Source organism: Monodelphis domestica, chromosome 7, assembly GCF_027887165.1.
Source record: "Monodelphis domestica isolate mMonDom1 chromosome 7, mMonDom1.pri, whole genome shotgun sequence".
NCBI classification, from domain to species: domain Eukaryota; kingdom Metazoa; phylum Chordata; class Mammalia; order Didelphimorphia; family Didelphidae; genus Monodelphis; species Monodelphis domestica.
In genome coordinates this window covers 274,406,070-274,425,740 of record NC_077233.1, presented here as the reverse complement: position 1 = coordinate 274,425,740, position 19,671 = coordinate 274,406,070, and the positions used below count along the sequence as shown (strand labels likewise).

The 19,671-nt window shown below is 39.0% G+C and overlaps 1 protein-coding gene across 1 annotated transcript in view; it reads right to left on the bottom strand.

Moving 5' to 3' along the window:
- Positions 1 to 976: 976 nt before the first annotated feature.
- The window catches only part of FBP1 (fructose-bisphosphatase 1), a 34,370-nt gene continuing 15,675 nt past the window's right edge, over positions 977 to 19,671 (bottom strand). The window contains exons 3-7 of the mRNA XM_001367643.5: positions 13,491 to 13,583; positions 8,531 to 8,671; positions 4,135 to 4,272; positions 2,921 to 3,040; positions 977 to 1,432 (exon numbers count right to left, since the gene is read on the bottom strand). Of these exons, the coding sequence (XP_001367680.1) occupies positions 1,241 to 1,432; positions 2,921 to 3,040; positions 4,135 to 4,272; positions 8,531 to 8,671; positions 13,491 to 13,583 (684 nt within the window). The 3' untranslated portion in view covers positions 977 to 1,240. The remainder of the gene's footprint in view (positions 1,433 to 2,920; positions 3,041 to 4,134; positions 4,273 to 8,530; positions 8,672 to 13,490; positions 13,584 to 19,671) is intronic.

Sequence of the window (19,671 nt, the reverse complement as noted above, 5' to 3'; positions counted from 1 at the left end):
GGTGCTGCCACTAAGGTAACTGTAATCCTGCTAAAGTCACAATCTCTATGAAGGTTCCTAAGGTTCCTCATCTAATGTGTGAGAGCATTGGATGAGATCGGGTTCCTTCTTACTTTAAAATTTTATGGAAGAGGCACATTACCAGGGATATACAGATATACATGAATGTATGTATAAATGTATAGACATATGGTATGTAGAGACAGCTGACTTTGAAGTCAAGAAGACCTGGGTTCAAATTACACTTTGGACATATCAACTGTTTGACCTTGGGGAAGTTATAGGACTGTATTCTAGAAAGTTCTCTATTGCTTTAAGTTGTAGAGATTGTGCTAATCTGCTTTGGTAGAGTGAGTTTCCTAACCTGAGAGTTCTCTATACTAATAAAATCACATATCTAGTCCTTGTTTCTATATGTGTGTGTGTGTGTGTGTGTATGTATATATGTTTATATATACCCATATCCTCTAAATAGGGCAGCTAGGAGGCACAGTGGATAGAATGCCAGGTCTGGAGCCAGGAAGACCTGAGTTCAAATCTTGACCTCAGACACTTCCTAGGTATGTGATCCTGGGCAGGTCATTTAATCCCATTTGTCCTTCTGTCTTAGAGTTATTACCAAGACAGGAAAAAAAGATTTGAAAGAAAGAAAAAAAAAGCACTAAGCAGAGCAAGGCTTCAAATTAGGTCTTCTGACTACAAATTCAGGTAAGGGTTTTAATTTTTAAAATGTCAAAATTGAGTGAAATCATGTTCTGCTCTCTGTGACCTGGTTAAACACATTTATGGGGAAACTTTCTCCTCGAATTAAGTGCCATAAGATACATGGACCACTTGCCTCCACTTTATAAGTTAAGGCTCATAAGAACATGGTGTCTATTTCCATTTCTTCCTAGGCACCATACCTATAAAGTAGAAGTAGATGTCACAAAACAAGTAATTATTAGATGTGACCTTTAACAAAAAATCACTGAAATTTTTTTTAACGGAAGAATGATTTTATTTCCTCTTTTGCTCCCCTACTTCTCAAAATATCTTCAGCATTTGTGGTACTATAGAAACTGCATCTTGGTTAGGTTACCCAAAGCACCATACAGCATTTGGTATAGCAAAAGGATTGTGGGAAATAAAAAGTGCTTTGGTGTTGTTCTGCTCTGGAAGTTGAACCATTCACAGAGTGCAATATAATCTTTGGTCTTTTTCTTTTTGATGTGCCAGCCTGTGAGGGAAGACGAACTCTTCACTTCCCAGCATGCTTCTTGTAAATCTCTAGGAACTCATTCACATCATCGGGGGACCCCAGAATCACTGGTGCTCTCTCATGGATGTCAGTAGGAAGGATGTCCAGAACATTTTTACTTCCCGTGGTAGCCAGTCCCCCAGCTCTTTCTATGACAAAAGCCATTGGGTTACATTCATACAGGAGTCTCAGCTAGAAAAGAAAGGACAAGAACAATTGAGTTGCAAGCTTTAGAATGCAAACTTCTCCTCTAACATGGGAAGAAAATGAAGCTCAAAGAGAATAATTTGTTTTTTGTTTTTTTTTTTTAAACCCTTACCTTCCGTCTTGGAGTCAATACTGAGTATTAGCTCCAAGGCAAAAGAGTGGTAAGGGCTAGGCAATGGGGGTCAAGTGACTTGCCCAGGGTCACACAGCTGGGAAGTGTCTGAGGCCAGATTTGAACCTAGGACCTCCCGTCTCTAGGGCTGGCTTTCAATCCACTGAGCTACCCAGCTGCCCCCTCAAAGAGAATAATTTGTAAAAAGTCACTTAGGTAGTAAGCAGTACAACCAAGATTTGATCTCGGGTCTAAATTCACTGTTTTCAGACTGTGACATATTTCCTGTTGCCCACACAGTAGCCTGGTGACTGTTGTATGGCAAATGTTCAATCTCCATGTGAAGGCGTCCATATACAGCCCTTTTCTCTCTCCTGAACTCGAGTTCCACATCTCCAAATGCCCACTGGACATCAACTAGATATTACATGTATGGCTTAAATTCAAATGACCTAAACTGAATTCATTATCTTTGCCCTAAACTCTTCCCTCCTGCTGGCTTCCCTACTTAAAATAAGGTAGACATAAGAAATTACATTTACTATTTGAGAAAAACCCAAATAGGAGTCTTGTAATATATCAGTGTAATCAGCAACTGAACCATATCTTGTACCAGTTTCACAACAGAGCCATACTTTCCTTGCAAAAGTAGTAACATGAATAGCTAAAAGGCTCTATTAAAATTCTTCAAAAAACAAATACGAAGTGGAATAGTGTAGAAGCCCAGTCTTGGAAGGCCAAGAGGACCCGGGTTCAGGTCCTGTCTCTGACAAATAATTACTGTGTGACCTCGGGCAATTTGCTAAACCTATCAGTGCCCCCTGGCAGTTCTATAAGATTATACCTTTTAGATCACTTGGTGATCTGCTTTGGTAGAAATAGTTTTCTACACTAGGAATTCTGTATGGTGATGAAATCACAAATCATAGACATGGAAGAGCTCTCTGGACGTCATTTACTTCACACTCTAGACCCACCCTGACTTCTGACTATGCTATTTAGTCATTTCAGTGTCTGACTTTTCATGACTCCTTTTGGGCGTCTTCTTGGCAGAGATGCTGGAATGGTTCACCATTTCTTTCTCTTTCTCATTTTATAGATCAGGAAATTGAGGTAAACAGGGTTAAATGACTTGTACAGGGTCACACAGCTAATGTGTCTAAGTCCAGTTTTGCCTGGCACTCTATACACTTTGCCATCTAGCTGCCTCTTCAAGTATGACTATCTTTAAACCAAAGAACATGCCACAGTACTTCTCAGCAGTCCATTAATAACCTTCTCTGAAAAAAATAATAATAACCTTCTTAGTACCTAATTTAAACTGCTCTATGTTGCACACAGAGCCCATTTCCAGTGTTTACCTTTCCTTTGGGGCTCTTTTTGTTGGCTGGATACAAAAAGATTCCTCCATACACCAGTGTTCGGTGCACATCTGCCACCATAGAACCCACGTATCTTGCACCATAGGGAGCTGCGTTATCCTGCCAAAATCAAGATACTCAGTAACTGGGATTGAGAAGGGTGGGGGGCAGAGGATACTAGTTCATATATACTTGCAACTCTACAAAGAAAAGCTTTAAAAAGATTTTCCCCCCTTCCAGTCTCATTCACAACCCCATTTGAAGAGGGGGGGCAGAGGGGAGGGACTGTTAAGTGATGCCACTTGGGATGACCGCCATCAAGGATAAATGAACCCAGAGGCTTTAACTCACATACTGACCCAGAGAACCCCTTGTGTCCTCTGAGCTCATAGGTTGTTGAACTGAAAATGTTTTATGACCAATTAACTCATTAATCTTGCAAGAGGTGGCTACTTTTATTATCCTGTTTTGTCTCACTTCTACCTCCCACCTCTCTCGTGGGCAAGAATTCTGATGGCGGTGCCAGGAATTGAACCTTTGGACTCTCAAAGGTCAGAACAACATGTGTTATTCTTCTCCTTATTGTCATTTCACAATCCTCTTGTGGTTAATTAATAAGTCACTCAATAAGTGTGGTTGGTTCTCTGAAAATTCAAAGTAGTTATTCCACTTCCATTACCTGATATATATATATATGTATATATATATATATATTCTATACACACACGTATATGTATGTATACACATATGTATGCACACATACATATACACACATTTATGCATATATGTTTTATGTATCTAACTAGCAGTCTTTTTTTTTTTACAAGTCAAATCAGGAAAAAATAGATATCTGTTGTTTTTATAACAGTGTTCTTTTTGTCTGTCTAAATCTTATCCTCTTGGGTAAGGATACTTACTTAATCAGAGGTCTGTGGACTTGCTCTTCTTTTCTTACATTTTGATAATGATATTTCAGTAGAATTGTAATCCGATGTATTTTATCTTATGCATTTAAAATATTATTCTGAGAAGAGGTCTGTCTATAGACTTTACTAGATTGCCGAAGGGGTCCACGAGCCCAAAATGATTAAGAGCACTGGTCTTGGAAGGATGCCCCATCTCTCCAATAAAGCCCCAGTTCTGGAGTATATACAACTTTGTGGTGTATTTTACTTGTGTGCATCACAGAGATGGTCCAACTCATATGGGCTTACCTGGGGAAATTTCTTCCTCTGGATATACTCTGTGACTGCAGGATCAAAGTCCTTGGCATAGCCCTCATTAAGACTGTAGATATTACCTTTCTTTTTTATTTTCACATCTCTGTCAACCAAAATGAATTCTCCAATAGCCTTTTAAAAAAAGAAATAGGAATTATTTAAGTAAGCAAATGCAAGCAGATAGCCCCAAGTTACCATTCACTCATGATGTGACATGACTGAAAACATTGCAAAGTATATGATACACCCAGCAGGATTTTGCTTGTGGGGTGAAGTCCTTCCAAGGAGATTGGAGGAAAGTGTCAGACATTCCCACTTTGCTCTGTGGCAAGTATTAAGCCAAGATTTTCTTGTATAGTGGATTTCCTGCCCTACCTTTATGGTAGAGGATAATGTTTAAGTATCTGTGTTGAGATAATGGATACCAGGACACAAGAGACACTTTCTTTCCCATGCCCACCCCACCATGTTTCTTTCACACAGGTCACTAACTATTGCCCCACATAAAGAATTCATCATCACTGGAGAGTCTGGGGCTCATATCAAGCCACCCGCTCACACGTAAACAGTAGGATTCAGCAATAAGGATGGGAAAAGGGCGGTGTCCATGCCAAACTAAGCTGTTATCTAGAAAAAAATGTCATAATGCAAACAGCCACATGCAGACCAGAAAACATGCTTTCTGGATGCTGTAGGAAGCAACTACTTATTCACTGAAACTATATACAGCATCTGACCATATTATCTAAGGGTTCAGGTAGCAAACTCCACCTCCACAATACAAAGGCAGAAATAACAGATGTGAAAGCTTTTTTGACTACAAAAGCAAATACAAATGGCTGCCATTATTGTTGTGGTTTGCATAAACATCAAGCCAAGAAAAAATATTTAATTTCTATATATTCATATGCACAGATATAGTCTTCCCCATATAAAATGTAGGTTGCTGAGGACAGGGACTGTTTGGATTTTTTGTCTTTGTATCCCCAGGGCCTAGCCAGGTGCTAGTAATAAATGCTTGTTGGTTGATTAAAAAATGGCTTTTATGATCATAAATATTTATTTATTTTTCCGATTTGGAAAAATTTATTTAATTAATTAATTTAGAATATTTTTCCATAGTTACAAGATTCATGTTGTTTCCATACCCTCTCTTCATCCCCCTCCCACAGCTGTCACACAATTCCACTGGGTTTTACATGTGTCATTGATCAAGACCTATTTCCATATTATTGATATTTTGTGCTATGATGATTTATGGAAAGCAGATTACAGAATGTATGTATGTCAGATCTCACCCCTAGCCTTGCATTTGGCTTTTGTTGGCATTCTCTTCTCCATCGCCCTTCCTTCATGCAGATCATAAATATTGATTAAGTGTTTGAAGTGTACAAAGCCCTGAACTAAGGGGTAGGGGAGTGAAAATTATAGATAATACAGTCCTTGCTCTCACAGAATAGGAATAAGCAGGCCACAGGCGCTAATTTGTTATTTACATTGGGAGGGTTTAAATCAGTTTGAGTAATAGCAGCCAAAAAAAAGAAAAGAAACCAGTTCTATATTAACTTTGCATTTATCTTTCAGTGAGTGTTAGGTGTCAGGAGGGCAAATAAAGAATCAAATACAGGAAAACTTACACCTTTAGATATCCTTTTGCAATCTGGAAAAAAGAATAGGTTTATTTTTTTCTTCACTGAAGTTACTCAAATGTAATATAAATTCAGGCATGTCCGTATTCTGAACTGCTTATCTAGTTAATCTCAGCTGGTAAATCTGGAACTTGAAGAGTGTGTGTTAAGTAATAAGTTTGATAACAGGATAAATTGCTTTAGAAACATATGCCTGGGTCATGGGTTTAATCCTTTACTAGAAGTTGTAATCCTGGTTCTGTCACTGTTTTTATGTTGTTGTTTGTTTATGTGGAACCTTCTGTGTTATGTGGATCAAGTGAGATAATATTTGTAAAGTGTTTTGCAAACTTTAAAGCACTGTATAAAAGCTTTGTTGTTCGTTAGTTGTTTTTAAGACATCTCTGATTCTTTGTGATCTTATTTGGGTTTTTTTAAATAATTTGTTCAAAGATACTTTATTTTCTCAATGACATGTAATAACAATTTTCAACATATATTTTATGAAATTATAAGATCCAATTTGTCTCCTTTCCTCCTTTCCCTCCCTCCCTCCCCCTCAGGAATGGTAAGCAATTTGATCTGGGTTATACATGTATTATCATGCAAAACATACTTCCTTCCATATTGGTCATTATTGTAAGAAAATACTCATATATAAGAAAAGCCTAAAATAAAACCATAAATAAACGAATGTGAAAGATAGCATTCTTTGATCTGCATCTGACTCCATTGGTTATTTCTCTGTAGGTGGATAACATTCTTTGTCATAAGTCCTTGAGAATTGTCCCAGATCATTGCATTTTTACATTGTACAATATTACTGTTACTGTGTGTACACTGTTCTCATGGAGGTTCTGCTTATTTTGCTCTGCATCTGTTCATGTAGATTTTTCTAACTTTTCCTGGAATCATCCTGCTTATCATTTCTTATAGCATCATATTTGGTGTTTTTTTTTTAACAAAGATACTTGGAATGGTTAACATTTCCTTCTCCAGCTCATTTTACAGATGAGGAAACTGAGGTCAACAGTGTTAAGTAACTTGCCCAGGGTCACACAGTTAGTGTCTGAGTCTGGATTTGAACTCACAAAGATGGCACTCTATCCATCAACTGGGTCACCTAGCTGTCCACTTTTTTTGTGTTACACGCCCATATTTTTAAGGGATATAAATTCAGTCCTGAAAAACTACAGAGATGCTTTATTTGGTCCAAGAGAGCAGAAATAGATGCAAAATAGGAAGATGCAAAGAGTCAGAGGCTCCATGTAAGAAAAAACTTGCTAAGAATCAAACCTATCCAAGTTCAATGGGCTGTCCTGGATGTCTTTGAAAGCTGGATGCCAAAATAGATATGTTGAAGGACAGATCATAAGATCATAAATTTGGAAATCTTAGAGACTAACGAGAGCAACCCCATCATTCTTATCCAGGTAGGATTTTTGATGTAAGTTGCCTCTGAAGTCCTTAAAAACTCTCAAATTCTGTTATTTGGTGAAAAGGATATGTGTGCTCACATATGTCACTTTTGAATCACTTTGCCCTAAATGATTTTATCTTCTCAAGTCCAAAATGATTAAATTCAGTATTTTTAAATTATTTATAAGCCCTCAGTAAAATGTATATCATTGCTACACAAAATGATTTCTGTTATTTCATTAATATATGAGAGATTTTTGCTAATAAAATAATAAGTTTTATATTTGTATGTTCTGTTTATATAAAATATAGAATTATGTCAAAAGAAAAGGAATTTTTTGAAATATTTAATGCTTCCTCCTTCTAAATAACTGAACAAAAACAACTCATCTAACAGGCAGAAGATGATCTATAGAATCAAAAACATTTTTAAATTTCCGTGGTACCTTGGGAACCTTGTATTCAGTCTCTAAATTTTTGGAGAAACAGGCCATATTAGCAATTGCCTTAAACAATCTATGAATCCTCTTTTTCTCCATGAGGTAGAAGGGGAGAAATTCTCATGATTATTTTTATTTCTTTGTGTTCTATACCAATAAAACTCTTGGTGTTAACAGAAGGCTCTGGGAGAAGTGTCGTTTACCTTGCTTCCATCTGGAACTATAGAATGTGGCAGAAGTAATCTATTTTTTTCAAACCCTTACCTTCCAAGGCAGAAGATTGGTAAGGGCTAAGCAATGACTTGCCCAGGGTCACACAGCTGGGAAGTGCCTGAGGCCAGATTTGAACCTAGAACCTCCCATCTCTAGGCCTGGTTCTCAATCCACTGAGCTACCCAGCTACCCAGCTGCCCCCCCCCCCCCCGAAGTAATCTTTTGAAGAACATGATGCAAACCCTATGCTAGTAAAATTTAAGAATTTTGGGATGAAAAAATGTATCCTATTCTAAAGAGGGAATCCCTATAATATGATTCTTGTAATATTCTTCACCTTTTAAAAAATCTCCTTTCTGTCTTAGTGATAACTCTAAAACAGAAAGGCAAGGGCTAGGCAAGCATGCTTAAGTGACTTCCCTAAAGTCACACAAAGAGGGACTATGAGGCCATATTTGAACCCAGGTCCACTAGACTGAAGGCCTGGTCTTCTATCCAATGTGCCATCTAGCTGCCTCCTCCCACCCTTATTTTTTTAAGTTTATCATTTTCTTTCTATTCCTTGGCATCCACTAACCTTTTTCTTCTTTTTCCTTCAATTATCATAATCCTCCTCTAACCTCTCCACAACAATTTGCCAACATGTTGTCTTTCCTTTTTTTTTTTTTAATTACCCAGAAGAATTCTTACCGGATCCAACATAAAGCAGTTGACTCCACAGGCCATAGCCAGAACTAACATCGTGGCACTACCATAGAGTGCATACCCAGCAGCTACTAGATTCCGACCAGGCTGCAGAGCATCCTTCTCAGAAGGCTCCTCAGATGAATTCTAGAATGGAAAAAGCAAAACAAAAGAAAACTAACCTTTTTGGTCCTTTTTTTTTTTGGTCCTTTATTATTAACAGGATGCATGATGATACCATAGTCCTAATGTAATGAGACATCTCTCTCTAATGGCCTTGCTTCATGCATTAGGTAATTTCCTGATTGAATTACAGCCGTAGCTTTCCCACCAGATGCCTAGTTTCCTGTATCTGGAGCACTCTTTTCTAACAAGATTCTACTCCTAATTTTACTAATCACATCTTCTCTTGCTTCTCCATTACTATTTCAAAATATGAGCACACAGACTCTCTTTAGCGATTGCTCTCCCTGAATATACCAATTTTATTACCATCATCCTGAGCTTCCACCGTTGTACCTCATCTTTACTTAAACAAATTAACGCAGGGTCAAGAGAAGTATGTCTGCTGGAGAAATTGAATAGATGAAGCACATTACCAGCAAATAGGGCTTTATATATAAAGCAGTCTAGGAAGGCAGCAAGCTGGAACTTTCCCCTCGTTTCATCACAAGATACGGATGTCCCCAGGAAGATGGAGCATCTTAGTGATGCTTCTATGGCAGGGTAATCAGGGAAACAAACCCCTCCTAATTGGCCCAGGTTGGGTAAACTTTCCATTTAATGGGACTATGTTCTTGTTGAGGCACGTGTACCTTACCAAGATGATCTAGGAAACTGTTCATTGGTCCCCAGGAACTAAGGCTTCACTGGAGAGGATTGTCAACTCTGAATTAGGAAGATGGGCTTTAATTGGACCATAAAAATAATGGAAACAACTCTGTCCTCTTTTGAATGCCTCTCCCTTCATGCATGCTTTCGCTTCCTTGAATTTCTAATAAGAAGCAAAAGAGTCTTCTCTCTCCTCCCCCCACTGCCTCCATTGACAATGTTGGCTTAGAGCACAAGCACACAGCATTGGAAGATGTGCTTGATAAAGCATTTTTGAGATTGAACTCTATGTCCCTGACTGCCTTCTTCAGCTTCTTTCCTTCTCTTTACACAGGGCAGCAACTAGTGATTCAAAGAACTGAGTGTTGATAGCCTTGGGGACTACCTCCAGAGTTCAAGAGCTCCTGAGCTCCCAAGTTAGGTGTTGGCTGACTAGTGGGAGATTCCCTTAAATAGCATTCTTCTCAGAGCAGAAGACAACCTCCACCAGGATTACCCTCAGGAAGAAGGATCAAATCCAGGCCCTCATTGGTCAGGAGGTCCAGGTCTTGTGAGTGATGCAGATAGTTCAAATGGAAGGTGAACACGAAACATTTATTCTTTAGTCCCAAAGAAGAGATGGGAATAGAGATAGCAACAGAGATGGTCTTAAAGATAGGTAGATAATTGGCTGTGCTTTATGTATTTCTGTATTTGGTCTCGCTATGTAGTTTCTGGAATATGGGAAATAAAATGACTGTCCCATACCTGAAACCTACATTATATATTAAGTATAGGAAACTTTTTTGAGAAAACTGTTGACCAAGTTATGGGAAAATTTTAGACACTAGCTATACTTAATCTTTGTTTTAGAGATTTCTATGGACTTATTCCAGGATATGGCGGGAGGGAGGGAAAGGGAAGGGGAGCAGAAGGAGGAAAAGGAGGAGGAGGAGGAAGAGAGAGAAACAGAGAAAAAAATGATTCTATCTCCCTTTTTAGGAGTCAGACCTTCATCTTGGTTCATGAAAGCCTAGACCTCTCTTGAATAAGGGGTCCCCTATATACTAAGAGATGAATTTCTTTTGTCTTTACCATAAACAAGATTTGTTCTTCTCTAAACTTTTTGATATATGACTTAGTTTAACAAACATTTAAGAACCTATTCTGTGTAATATACTCTGCTAGGACCTGGAGATACTGAATTTAAAACTTCATAGTCCTTGTCACAAAGAGTTTATAATAGAACAAAAATATAACATGCACAGAAATAAGAAACTATACAAGGTAGATTGTAACAGGGAAGAAAATCCAAGTATTCTGAGAAAATTTGAAGGAGATGTTACTTATACCAGGAGAAACCAGTGAAGGTTTTATGGAGGAAGCAATCCTTGAAAGAAAAGAAGGTTTTCAACAAGGGGAGAAGAGGTGGAATTATATTCTAGGTATAGGGGACATTTCCTATACAAATGCACAGAGATGGAAGAATTCTGGATACAATCAGTAGTAATTATGGCAGCAACAACAGAAACAACAGTAGCATCAACAGCAGCAATAACAGTAATCCAGTTTGACTGAAACATAGAGTGTGAAAGGAAGTAGTAGTTGAAATAAGCTGGAAAAGTAGGTCAGAATCAGAGGGTGGCAGGCTTGTATTTCATCTTATAAAGGAAATATGGAGTCACCGTTTATTTTGTTTTGTTTTTTTCTTTTAAAACCCATACTTTCTGTCTTAGAATCAATACTAAGTATTGGTTCCAAGGCAAAGGAGTAGTAAGGGCTAGGCAATGGGCATTAAGTGACTTGCCCAGGGTCACTCAGCTAGGAAGTATCTGAGGTCATATTTGAACCCCAGGCCCTCCTATCTGTAGACCTGGCTTTCAATCCACTCAACCACCCAGCTGCCCCCCATGCATAGCATTTTTACTTTATTTTTTTCTTTGTATTCATGACACTTTCTTGTATCATAGTTATTCTTATATATATATATATATATATATATATATATATATATATATATATATCTTTTCCCTTGTCTTACTTTAATTTCAAGAGTAGTCTTCACCATATCAGTACAAGTGTGTGTTGAATTGAATTAACTTTTACTTGGTATAAAGAGATATTCTCTAATAATAATGATTAAGCTTTTATATTTTTATTTTTTATTTTGTTTGTTTGTTGAATAGCTTGGTTTATTTGGACATATCCAACCCAGAGAAAGACATGTCAAATGAATACATGAAAGCATGAGTCTAGAAACCCACTCGGGGCTGGCTAACAAGCAAGCCTTTTCCAAAGCAGGTGAAGGATTACTTTGTTTATTTTGGGAGAGACTTGATATCTTCACTTGAAGATTCCCTCTCATGTTCAGACACAGTGGTTGGGAAAGAAATACTGAGATGGGCAGAAGAATGGTATAGGTCTATGGGGATGGGGAAAGGGTGGTGTACAGAATGAGTGTGGATATGGAGGGAAGCATTCAAATGTCTGTTGGTTTGGGATAGAAAATGTTTGAGAGTAGGAGATCTGTGAAGGTTCTTGGGTGGGAGTGTTCTCAGCTGACTCCTCATTCAGAATTGAAGAAACAGAGCAGTCTGTGGGTTCAGTGTTGTTGGGTCTTGAGATGTGTTTCCAACTTGCTTTTCATGGTCCATGTTAGACAAATAGGTAACAGTGGAAGGGATCTTCTCAGGTTGATCTTGAGGGGTTTTCTCACCTGCCTCTTCCTTGTTCCCAGAGGCAACAATGGAAGAGATCTCCTGGTCTAGATCTTGGGGGGTATTCACACATGACTCTTCATTGTCCATGTTGGTCAAAGGGGCAGCAGTGGGAGGGATCTCCTGAGGTTGCTACTGGGGACTGTCCTGTGTTCCTATATGCTGAACATAGATTTGTTTGGATAATGGAAAATATTCTCCTGGGACAAATGGTTTGGTCTGAAGATAGGTGGGCTTGGTGTCCATGGGACCCCTTGGGGTGGACTCTGGGGAGTGTTTTCCTGTGAAGCTTGGTTCAGAATGCAGGAAAGAGTCATTGGCTGCAAAGGGATGATATGGAATGGATGTTAGGATGTAATCCCAGCTGTCATTTGCCTTGGGTTATAGATAAAAGGTCTAGGAGTCCCTGGGATTGCTTGGGGTGGCTCTGGAGGGGGTGTTCAGGACTGTTTGTCTGTTTTCTATGTGGGAAATGGAAGTTCTATTCCTAGCCATTTCCTGGTGTGGCACCTGGTTTGGCCAGGGAGCAGTCCATGCTGGGGTTGGGTTCTAACTATATGCCCCTGAAGGTTCATAGCCTTTCGGTTCATCCTTATGCCCTTCAGACCAGGCATACATGAAGGGCAGAACTTTTTCCAAACCTTCATGAAATGGGCATGTAATGGGGTCCCCCTGCCTTTTCTAGTTGGCTTTCTGGATACTCCAGTACATATCTTCCAAGGACAGAATCATGTTCTGACATTGCACCCAGCTGTGCTGCACACCCTGATTTTGTAAACGATTGGCTATCCCTTGCAGATGGTTAGCAGTTTTCCCCCAGCTTCCCTCATACACTGGATGTCAGTGGATGCCTACACATCCAGAAAGACACAAATGAACTCTGGACTCCAGGAGTCCTCTTGGGGTGCAGAAGGTTTAGGCCTCTCCTTTTCTTCTAGTGGCTGGAGGTTGGGTAGTTGGTTCTGCAGTTGCTGATCTATTGTTATGCTTCTCAGAAACTGAACAATTCATTTTTTTCAAGCTCAGCCATTTCTGGTGATCTCAGAGAAAGAAGATGCCTCCTGTTTGGTGGTTGGTGTTTGTCTTCAAGCTGCCTCCTCCAACCAGGATCTTCTCAAGTTGAGTAACCTGATAAAGCTTTTAGAGAGCTTCCATTACAAGATCAAAATACTTTCCACATTTTTCCCACTGTGTATATTGCTTGACCAATTTAATGTATCTTCATGTGCAGAGTCAAGAGGGTAGGTAATATCTTGGCATCAACTTCAGAACTTGGGCAAAAATATCTTTAAAATAATTCCCTCCACAATGTATATCTTTTTTTGTTGCTATAACAGTGGATAAAGTAATATTCAGTAAAGCCGACTCATGGAAGCATGTGGTTCCCTAGGCTTGAATCTTCTACTGATCTAAAAGAACAGTGAAGCATCTCATCTTACCTTTCTGTAGATGCCAAAAATAGTTCCAATGGATACAAGGCAGTCAATGTTGGAAGAGCCATCCAGAGGATCAAAACAGACCACATATTTACCCTGAAAATAAATGGAAAAAAATGACAAGTTTTGCTTTGAATATAAGTAGAGTCAGGTTATTAGTCTCTATCTGGTATCCTAGACAAGGGGACAAAGTAAGGAATGTCATTAAGGAGAATAAAAGTTCTCATGCAATGGATGGGATTATTCCTAAAGACAGTGGGGCATGATGGACTCAATGTTGGATTTGTAATGAGAGGACCTTGGGCAAAATCATTTCACCTCTTCTGTCCCTGGCTGGATCTCAATTTTCTCTTCTGTCAAATAGAGCAGTTGGGCTAGATAAGTTCTAAGGCTCCCTTCTCATTCAAATGTTGTGATTCTGAATTCAAATCCTGATTCTGCTTTTTGCTCTTACAAACTCCCAAGGCAGTTCATTCCATTTTTTGCATCACCCATCTTCACAGTCCTTCTCACTGTCCTCAGGAACTATACAGTCTTTTCTAAACAACCTCATGTCCTCAGATGTCATAATCTAGAGTCATTGTCTGTCCTGGGTGCTTATTAATGTTCTCATTAAAATAGGGGATTCAGAACTGAACCCAGTACTCTAGATGTGGTCTGACTAGGTCAGAATATAGCAATAGAATTATCACTTGCCTATCCTTGGATACTGTGCCTCTCTTCCTGTAGCCAAAGATCACATTCATTTTTAAAGCTATTTTTTAACCTTAAAGATCTTTTTCAGATGAACTATTGCCTAGATAGACCTCTACCATTTTCTACTTATGAAGTCATTTTTTTGAACCCAAGTATAAGACTTTACATTTGATTCTTAATAAATGGCTGTGAGGTAGTACAGGGGATAGAGTGGAAGTAGAGTTACAAACCTGGAATTAGGAAGACTCATCTCTGTAAATTCAAATTTGGTCTCAGACATTTACTAGTCAACCCTGTGACCCTGTTTGCTTTAGTTTCTCTATCTGTCAAGTGAATTGGAGAAGGAAATGACAAAACACTCCAATATCTCTGCCAAGAAAACCCCAAATGGGGTCATGCAGAGTCGGACATGGTTGAAATGACTGAATAACAACAAAATAGCATCTTACTAGATTTGCCAAAAATACTTGCTTGATGAGATATTTTTGGATCTTGGTGTAATATATGACCAAAAGGAGGGTGTGTGCGTGCGTGCGTGTGTGCACGCACACACACACACACACACACACACACACACACACACACACACACACCACACACACACTGGAGAGCTGGAGAGAGAGGGTGAGAGAACTAAAGAAATGGAGAGAGGGAAGAGATTGATTCTCCCCTCTCTAAGCCCTTGGGGAAGATAGCACAATTTGTCTTCTAGAGGGACAGAATGTGTCCCTCAGAGATTGGGTTTGGGAGACAGAGGTTAAGGACTGGAGGAGAAAATCTTAGAGAAATGATCCACTGCCTCCCTTCTTGATCTTAGCTGTTGCTGAGAGGCAGGTAAATTTCCTACCTCTGGATCTTCCCAGTATCCCAACTGCCACCCTTCCCTTTGAGACTTAATTCACTCCTCAGCCCTGGTCTTGAACTAGTTCTCCCTTTTGGGGAATGGTATGATTCTCCCCAAATCTTCAGTCTCCTTCTTTGATATCAGCAAACAGGCAGACTTGATCTAAATGGTAACACTTTATTCTTGAGAACACACATGGCAGGGAGAGTGAGGGTGTTGGGTGAGGAAAGTGGAAGATAGGAATCCCTTCAGATTAGCAACTGACCACCACCCCTCCCAAATCCTAAGGGGTTCAGGCTATCTGCCTGGCCCTCCTTTTGTTCAATTGTTGGGTTTGTCCTTTCTCCTAAACTAATCTGGCTATGAGTTGAAGTTCAGGACAATTTGGGGAGAGATCTCCTCAGTAGACAGCTTTCTATAAAGCCCCAGTCTACCTTTGTCTTCAGCTGGAACCAGAAAGATTTAGAAGTTCACTGGAAGGTAGTCAGTGTCCAGAGGGATCCTCCAGCTCAGAGGTCCTCTTCTCAGACTGTCCACTCCAGGAGAGAGCTGATCAGAAGTAAGCTGGCAGTTTTGAATTCTCTCAGCTCTTCTATTCCTTCCTGGAATCTTGAGTCTTCCTTGCCCTTCCCCCTCTTGAGCTGTTCCTTTGCATTGCTGGATATGAATTTTTCTCTCCTTTTGCAACTTCTCTCTTACAATGGCTCTGCCATCTAATACAATAACTAACCCTCCCAGCTTTGTGCCATCTACTTGATAATCCTTCCATCTATGCTTTTCTCCAAGTCATTGATAAAAATGTTAATCAATACAGAGCTAAGCATAGATCCCTGGGACCCTCCAATGGAAATCTCCTTCCAACTTCTTGTCAAACTAGTCAGGACAATTTCAGTCTAGCCACCTGACATTTCTGAATCCATCCAACGTCTCCTATCACTTAGCCCAGATTTCATCATCTTGACCACAAGAGAAAGATGGGAGACTTTTTCAATACTCTGCTATGATCTATTTAAATAGCACCTATAAATAGCCTTCTTTTGAGCTACAGGTAATGAGTGGAAATGAAGTTAACCTGACTTGACTTGTTCTTGATAAAGCAACACTATCTCTTTATCACTACTTTATTTTTCAAATGTTCACTAACCATCCCTTCTAGAATTTAATTCTAGAATTTTGCCTAGAAATGAAGTCTGATGCACTGGTTTATTGTTTATAGACTACATTCACTTCCCACTTAAAAAAGAAAGAAAGAAAAGAAAAGAAAACCCTTACTTTTTGTCTTAGAGTCAATACTGTGTATTGGTTCCAAGGCAGAAAAATGGCAAGGGCAATGGGGATTAAGTGAATTGCTCAGGGTCACAAAGCTAGGAAGTATCTGGAATCAAATTTGAAGCCAGGACCTCCTATATCTAGGTCTGACTCTCAATCCAGTGAGCCATTCAGTAGCCCTCCACTTCCCTTTCTAAAAATTCGGGACAATATTTGCCCTGCTGCAATCCTATACTATCTCTTCTCTTCACCATTATCCTTCAAACTGTACTGTTTAACAATCTCAGCTACCAATTATTTCACTACCCTAAGATGTAGTTCATCTGGATCAGGTGACAAACTCATGAAGAAGAGCTAAATGTTTACTCTATCTCCCTTCTTATCTTGGACATTAACTACCTATTAGCAATGTTTGTTTTGTTCTATCTAAACTTAAAACTGCATTAAAGGGTCAACTGAGTGTCTCAATGGATAGAAAGCCAGACTTGGAGAGGAGAGATCCCAGGTTCAAAGCTGGCCCCAGACACTCTTCTGGCTTGGAACCAATACATAGTATTCCTTCTAAGATGTAAGGGTTAAAAAAAAAAAGAAAAAAAGGGAGCAGCTAGGTGGCTAAGTAGATTGAGATCCAGGCCCAGAGATGGGTGGTCCTGGGTTCAAATATGTCTTCAGACACTTACTACCAGTGTGACCCTAAGCAAGTCACTTAAGTCACACTGCCTAGCTCTTACCACTCTTCTGCCTTGGAACCAACACACAGTATTGATTCTAAAATAATAGTTAAGGTTTTTTTTTAAACTACGTTGAGAATTTTGGGACATACATTATAATTGGTTTCCTTTGTAATCTATGCATTTAATGTATTTGGAAATATTATTCTGAGGGGTCCACAGACTTCACAAAACTGCCTGAATGGTCCATTACACAAAAAAAGTTAAGAAGCCCCATGTCCAAACCCCTTGATCTACAGATGAGGAACCTGATATCCAGGATGATTGTGCCTTGCCTAGGGAATCTTGAATTTTTTTCTCCTAGGCAGACTTATTCATCAGGAGGAAGTATCTTGAAAAGCAATCAATTCTAGTTCATGGCCCAAGTATTAGTCCCCTATTAAGAACTGATGTCAGAATTCATTCCAGTTCATAAATCAGTCTCTTACAAGTTTGATTTCTGTGAACCAAACTTTTTTTTATTTTTAAAAAATATTTTTCCATGTTTACATGATTCATTTTCTTTCCCTCCCCTCTTCTTTCCCCCCTCCCAGCCCTGACAAGCAATTCCACTGGGTTGTACAACTATTATCACTTATACTATTTCCATATTATTCATTTTTGCAATAGAGCAATCGTTTGAAACCAAAACCCCAAATCATGTACCCATATAAACAAGTAGGAAATCATATGTTTTTCTTCTGCTTTTCTACTCCCACAGTTCTTTCTCTAGAAGCAAAGTCCATTACATTCAATTGCTCCACAATGTTTCATTTTCTGTGTACAATGTTCTCTTGGGTGAAACAAACTTCTGTGTCTCAATGACTCCTAGGCAAATTAAACATTTTAGTTTTTTGAACCTGTAAAGTTGAGAACCAGACCATCAAATATACCACCCTCCTGGTATAGTGGATAGGGCACTGAGTGTGGAGTTAGAAAGACTTTTTTTCAAAGGTCACCCAAACTACCTGTGTGACTCTAGGTAAATAATTTAAACTTTTTGTTTCCTCAACTGTAAAATGAGGGAATTGGACACTCTAATGTGTCTCCCTTCTCTAAATCTATGTTCCTTTATGCCAAATACCACTATCCTAGGCAGGCTAGTCTCAAGGAGTTCAAAGGAATATCCTAACAAACATATGTCTTCAGGCTATGGGAAAGTATTGTATGGTTCCAACAGCCTCTCAGAACTCTGTATTGGCCAAGATCTTATGCTGTCACATAACTGCTTAAGGTTAGGAAAGGAGTGAAATCAGGAAGGAAAAGCTGAAATGCTTCTTTATTGGGTTGTTAAGGAAGCCACACTCTAAACATAGTGCAAAACTGAAAGACAGTCAGGGCAAAAAGAAGAAATAATACAGTATGTAAAGATAGATTAAGGAATCATAATGTATGTGTAGCCCTGCCATATCATTATATGTGAATTTTAGAGTTTTCCTTTTTAAAATATTCAATTTCACAAACATTTACTTGTATCATGGGGAACATGAACTTGCCAGGTTCCTGTAGAACTTATAGTTATTGATTTTTAGACCTCAAAGGGACATTAGCAATCACCTAGCACAATGAAAAAACAGGGGCCCAGAGAAATTGGGTCAGAGTTACCTCAGCACAATTCACCTCAAGTCCAATAGCTGAGGGAAGAAACTGGGCCTAATGACTTTTCTGACCCCTCCAGACAGATATTTGATGAATTGATACTTGGTTATTTAGGTGAGGGCTTTATCACAGCTGAGTATAATTCGATTTTAATGGATATTTTAAAATTTACTTCTGGTTACTATAACCTCCATCAAATCAATTTTTTCCTTTAAAAAATTTACCCAATTACACATAATAATAGTTTTCAACATATACTTTTCAAAGTTATAAGATCCAAATTATTTCCCTCCTCTCTCCTAGCGATGGTAAGAAATTTAATCTGGGTTATATATGTATTACCATGCAAAACATACTTCCATATAGGTCATTGTTATAAGAGAATACTCATAATAAAACCAAATAAATGAGTAAAAATGAAAAATAATACCAAGAAGTCAATTTCAGAGAAAACTTCATGGTTAAACATATTAATTTAGAATATAGCTACTGTGAATTTTAGATTTACTCTACCCTGCTTAGTCTAACCAAACAGGAATGTCTACACTCCTACTTAAGGATTAAGTGTTGAGAAGGATGGCCTATGACAGACATGTCCTAGCAAATGACAAATCAGAAACAACGGACAGACCCCTGGGCTGTCCTAAGTCAAGGTTAAGCTACCATTAGTATATGTGAGATGCAGGATATGATCTAAAAAACGGTCTATATATTTTGCATCACTTCCTCTCTTGGGCTCTTGTGGCAGAGAAGTGGTTGGTGGCAGCATGATGAGTGTCTTGGCATCTTGGCATGGCTGCAGCTATTGTTTGGGTTTGGTGGTGATACAATACTGGGAGATACAATACTGGGAGAAGCTTAGTAGCCTAGTTCAGGTGAGGCATCTTCACTGAACTCTCTCAGAGTTTAAGTTGATTCTTTTTATTTTCTCCTTTAGTTTCCCTAAAAATGCCTTCCTCCTAGGAGGCCCCTCATCTCAAAGGAGGCCTATGGCTGAAAGGTCTCTGAACTCCCCTTGGCTCAGACTAGGCCAGAGAAATCCTATACCCTTTCCCCTCTCTCTTCT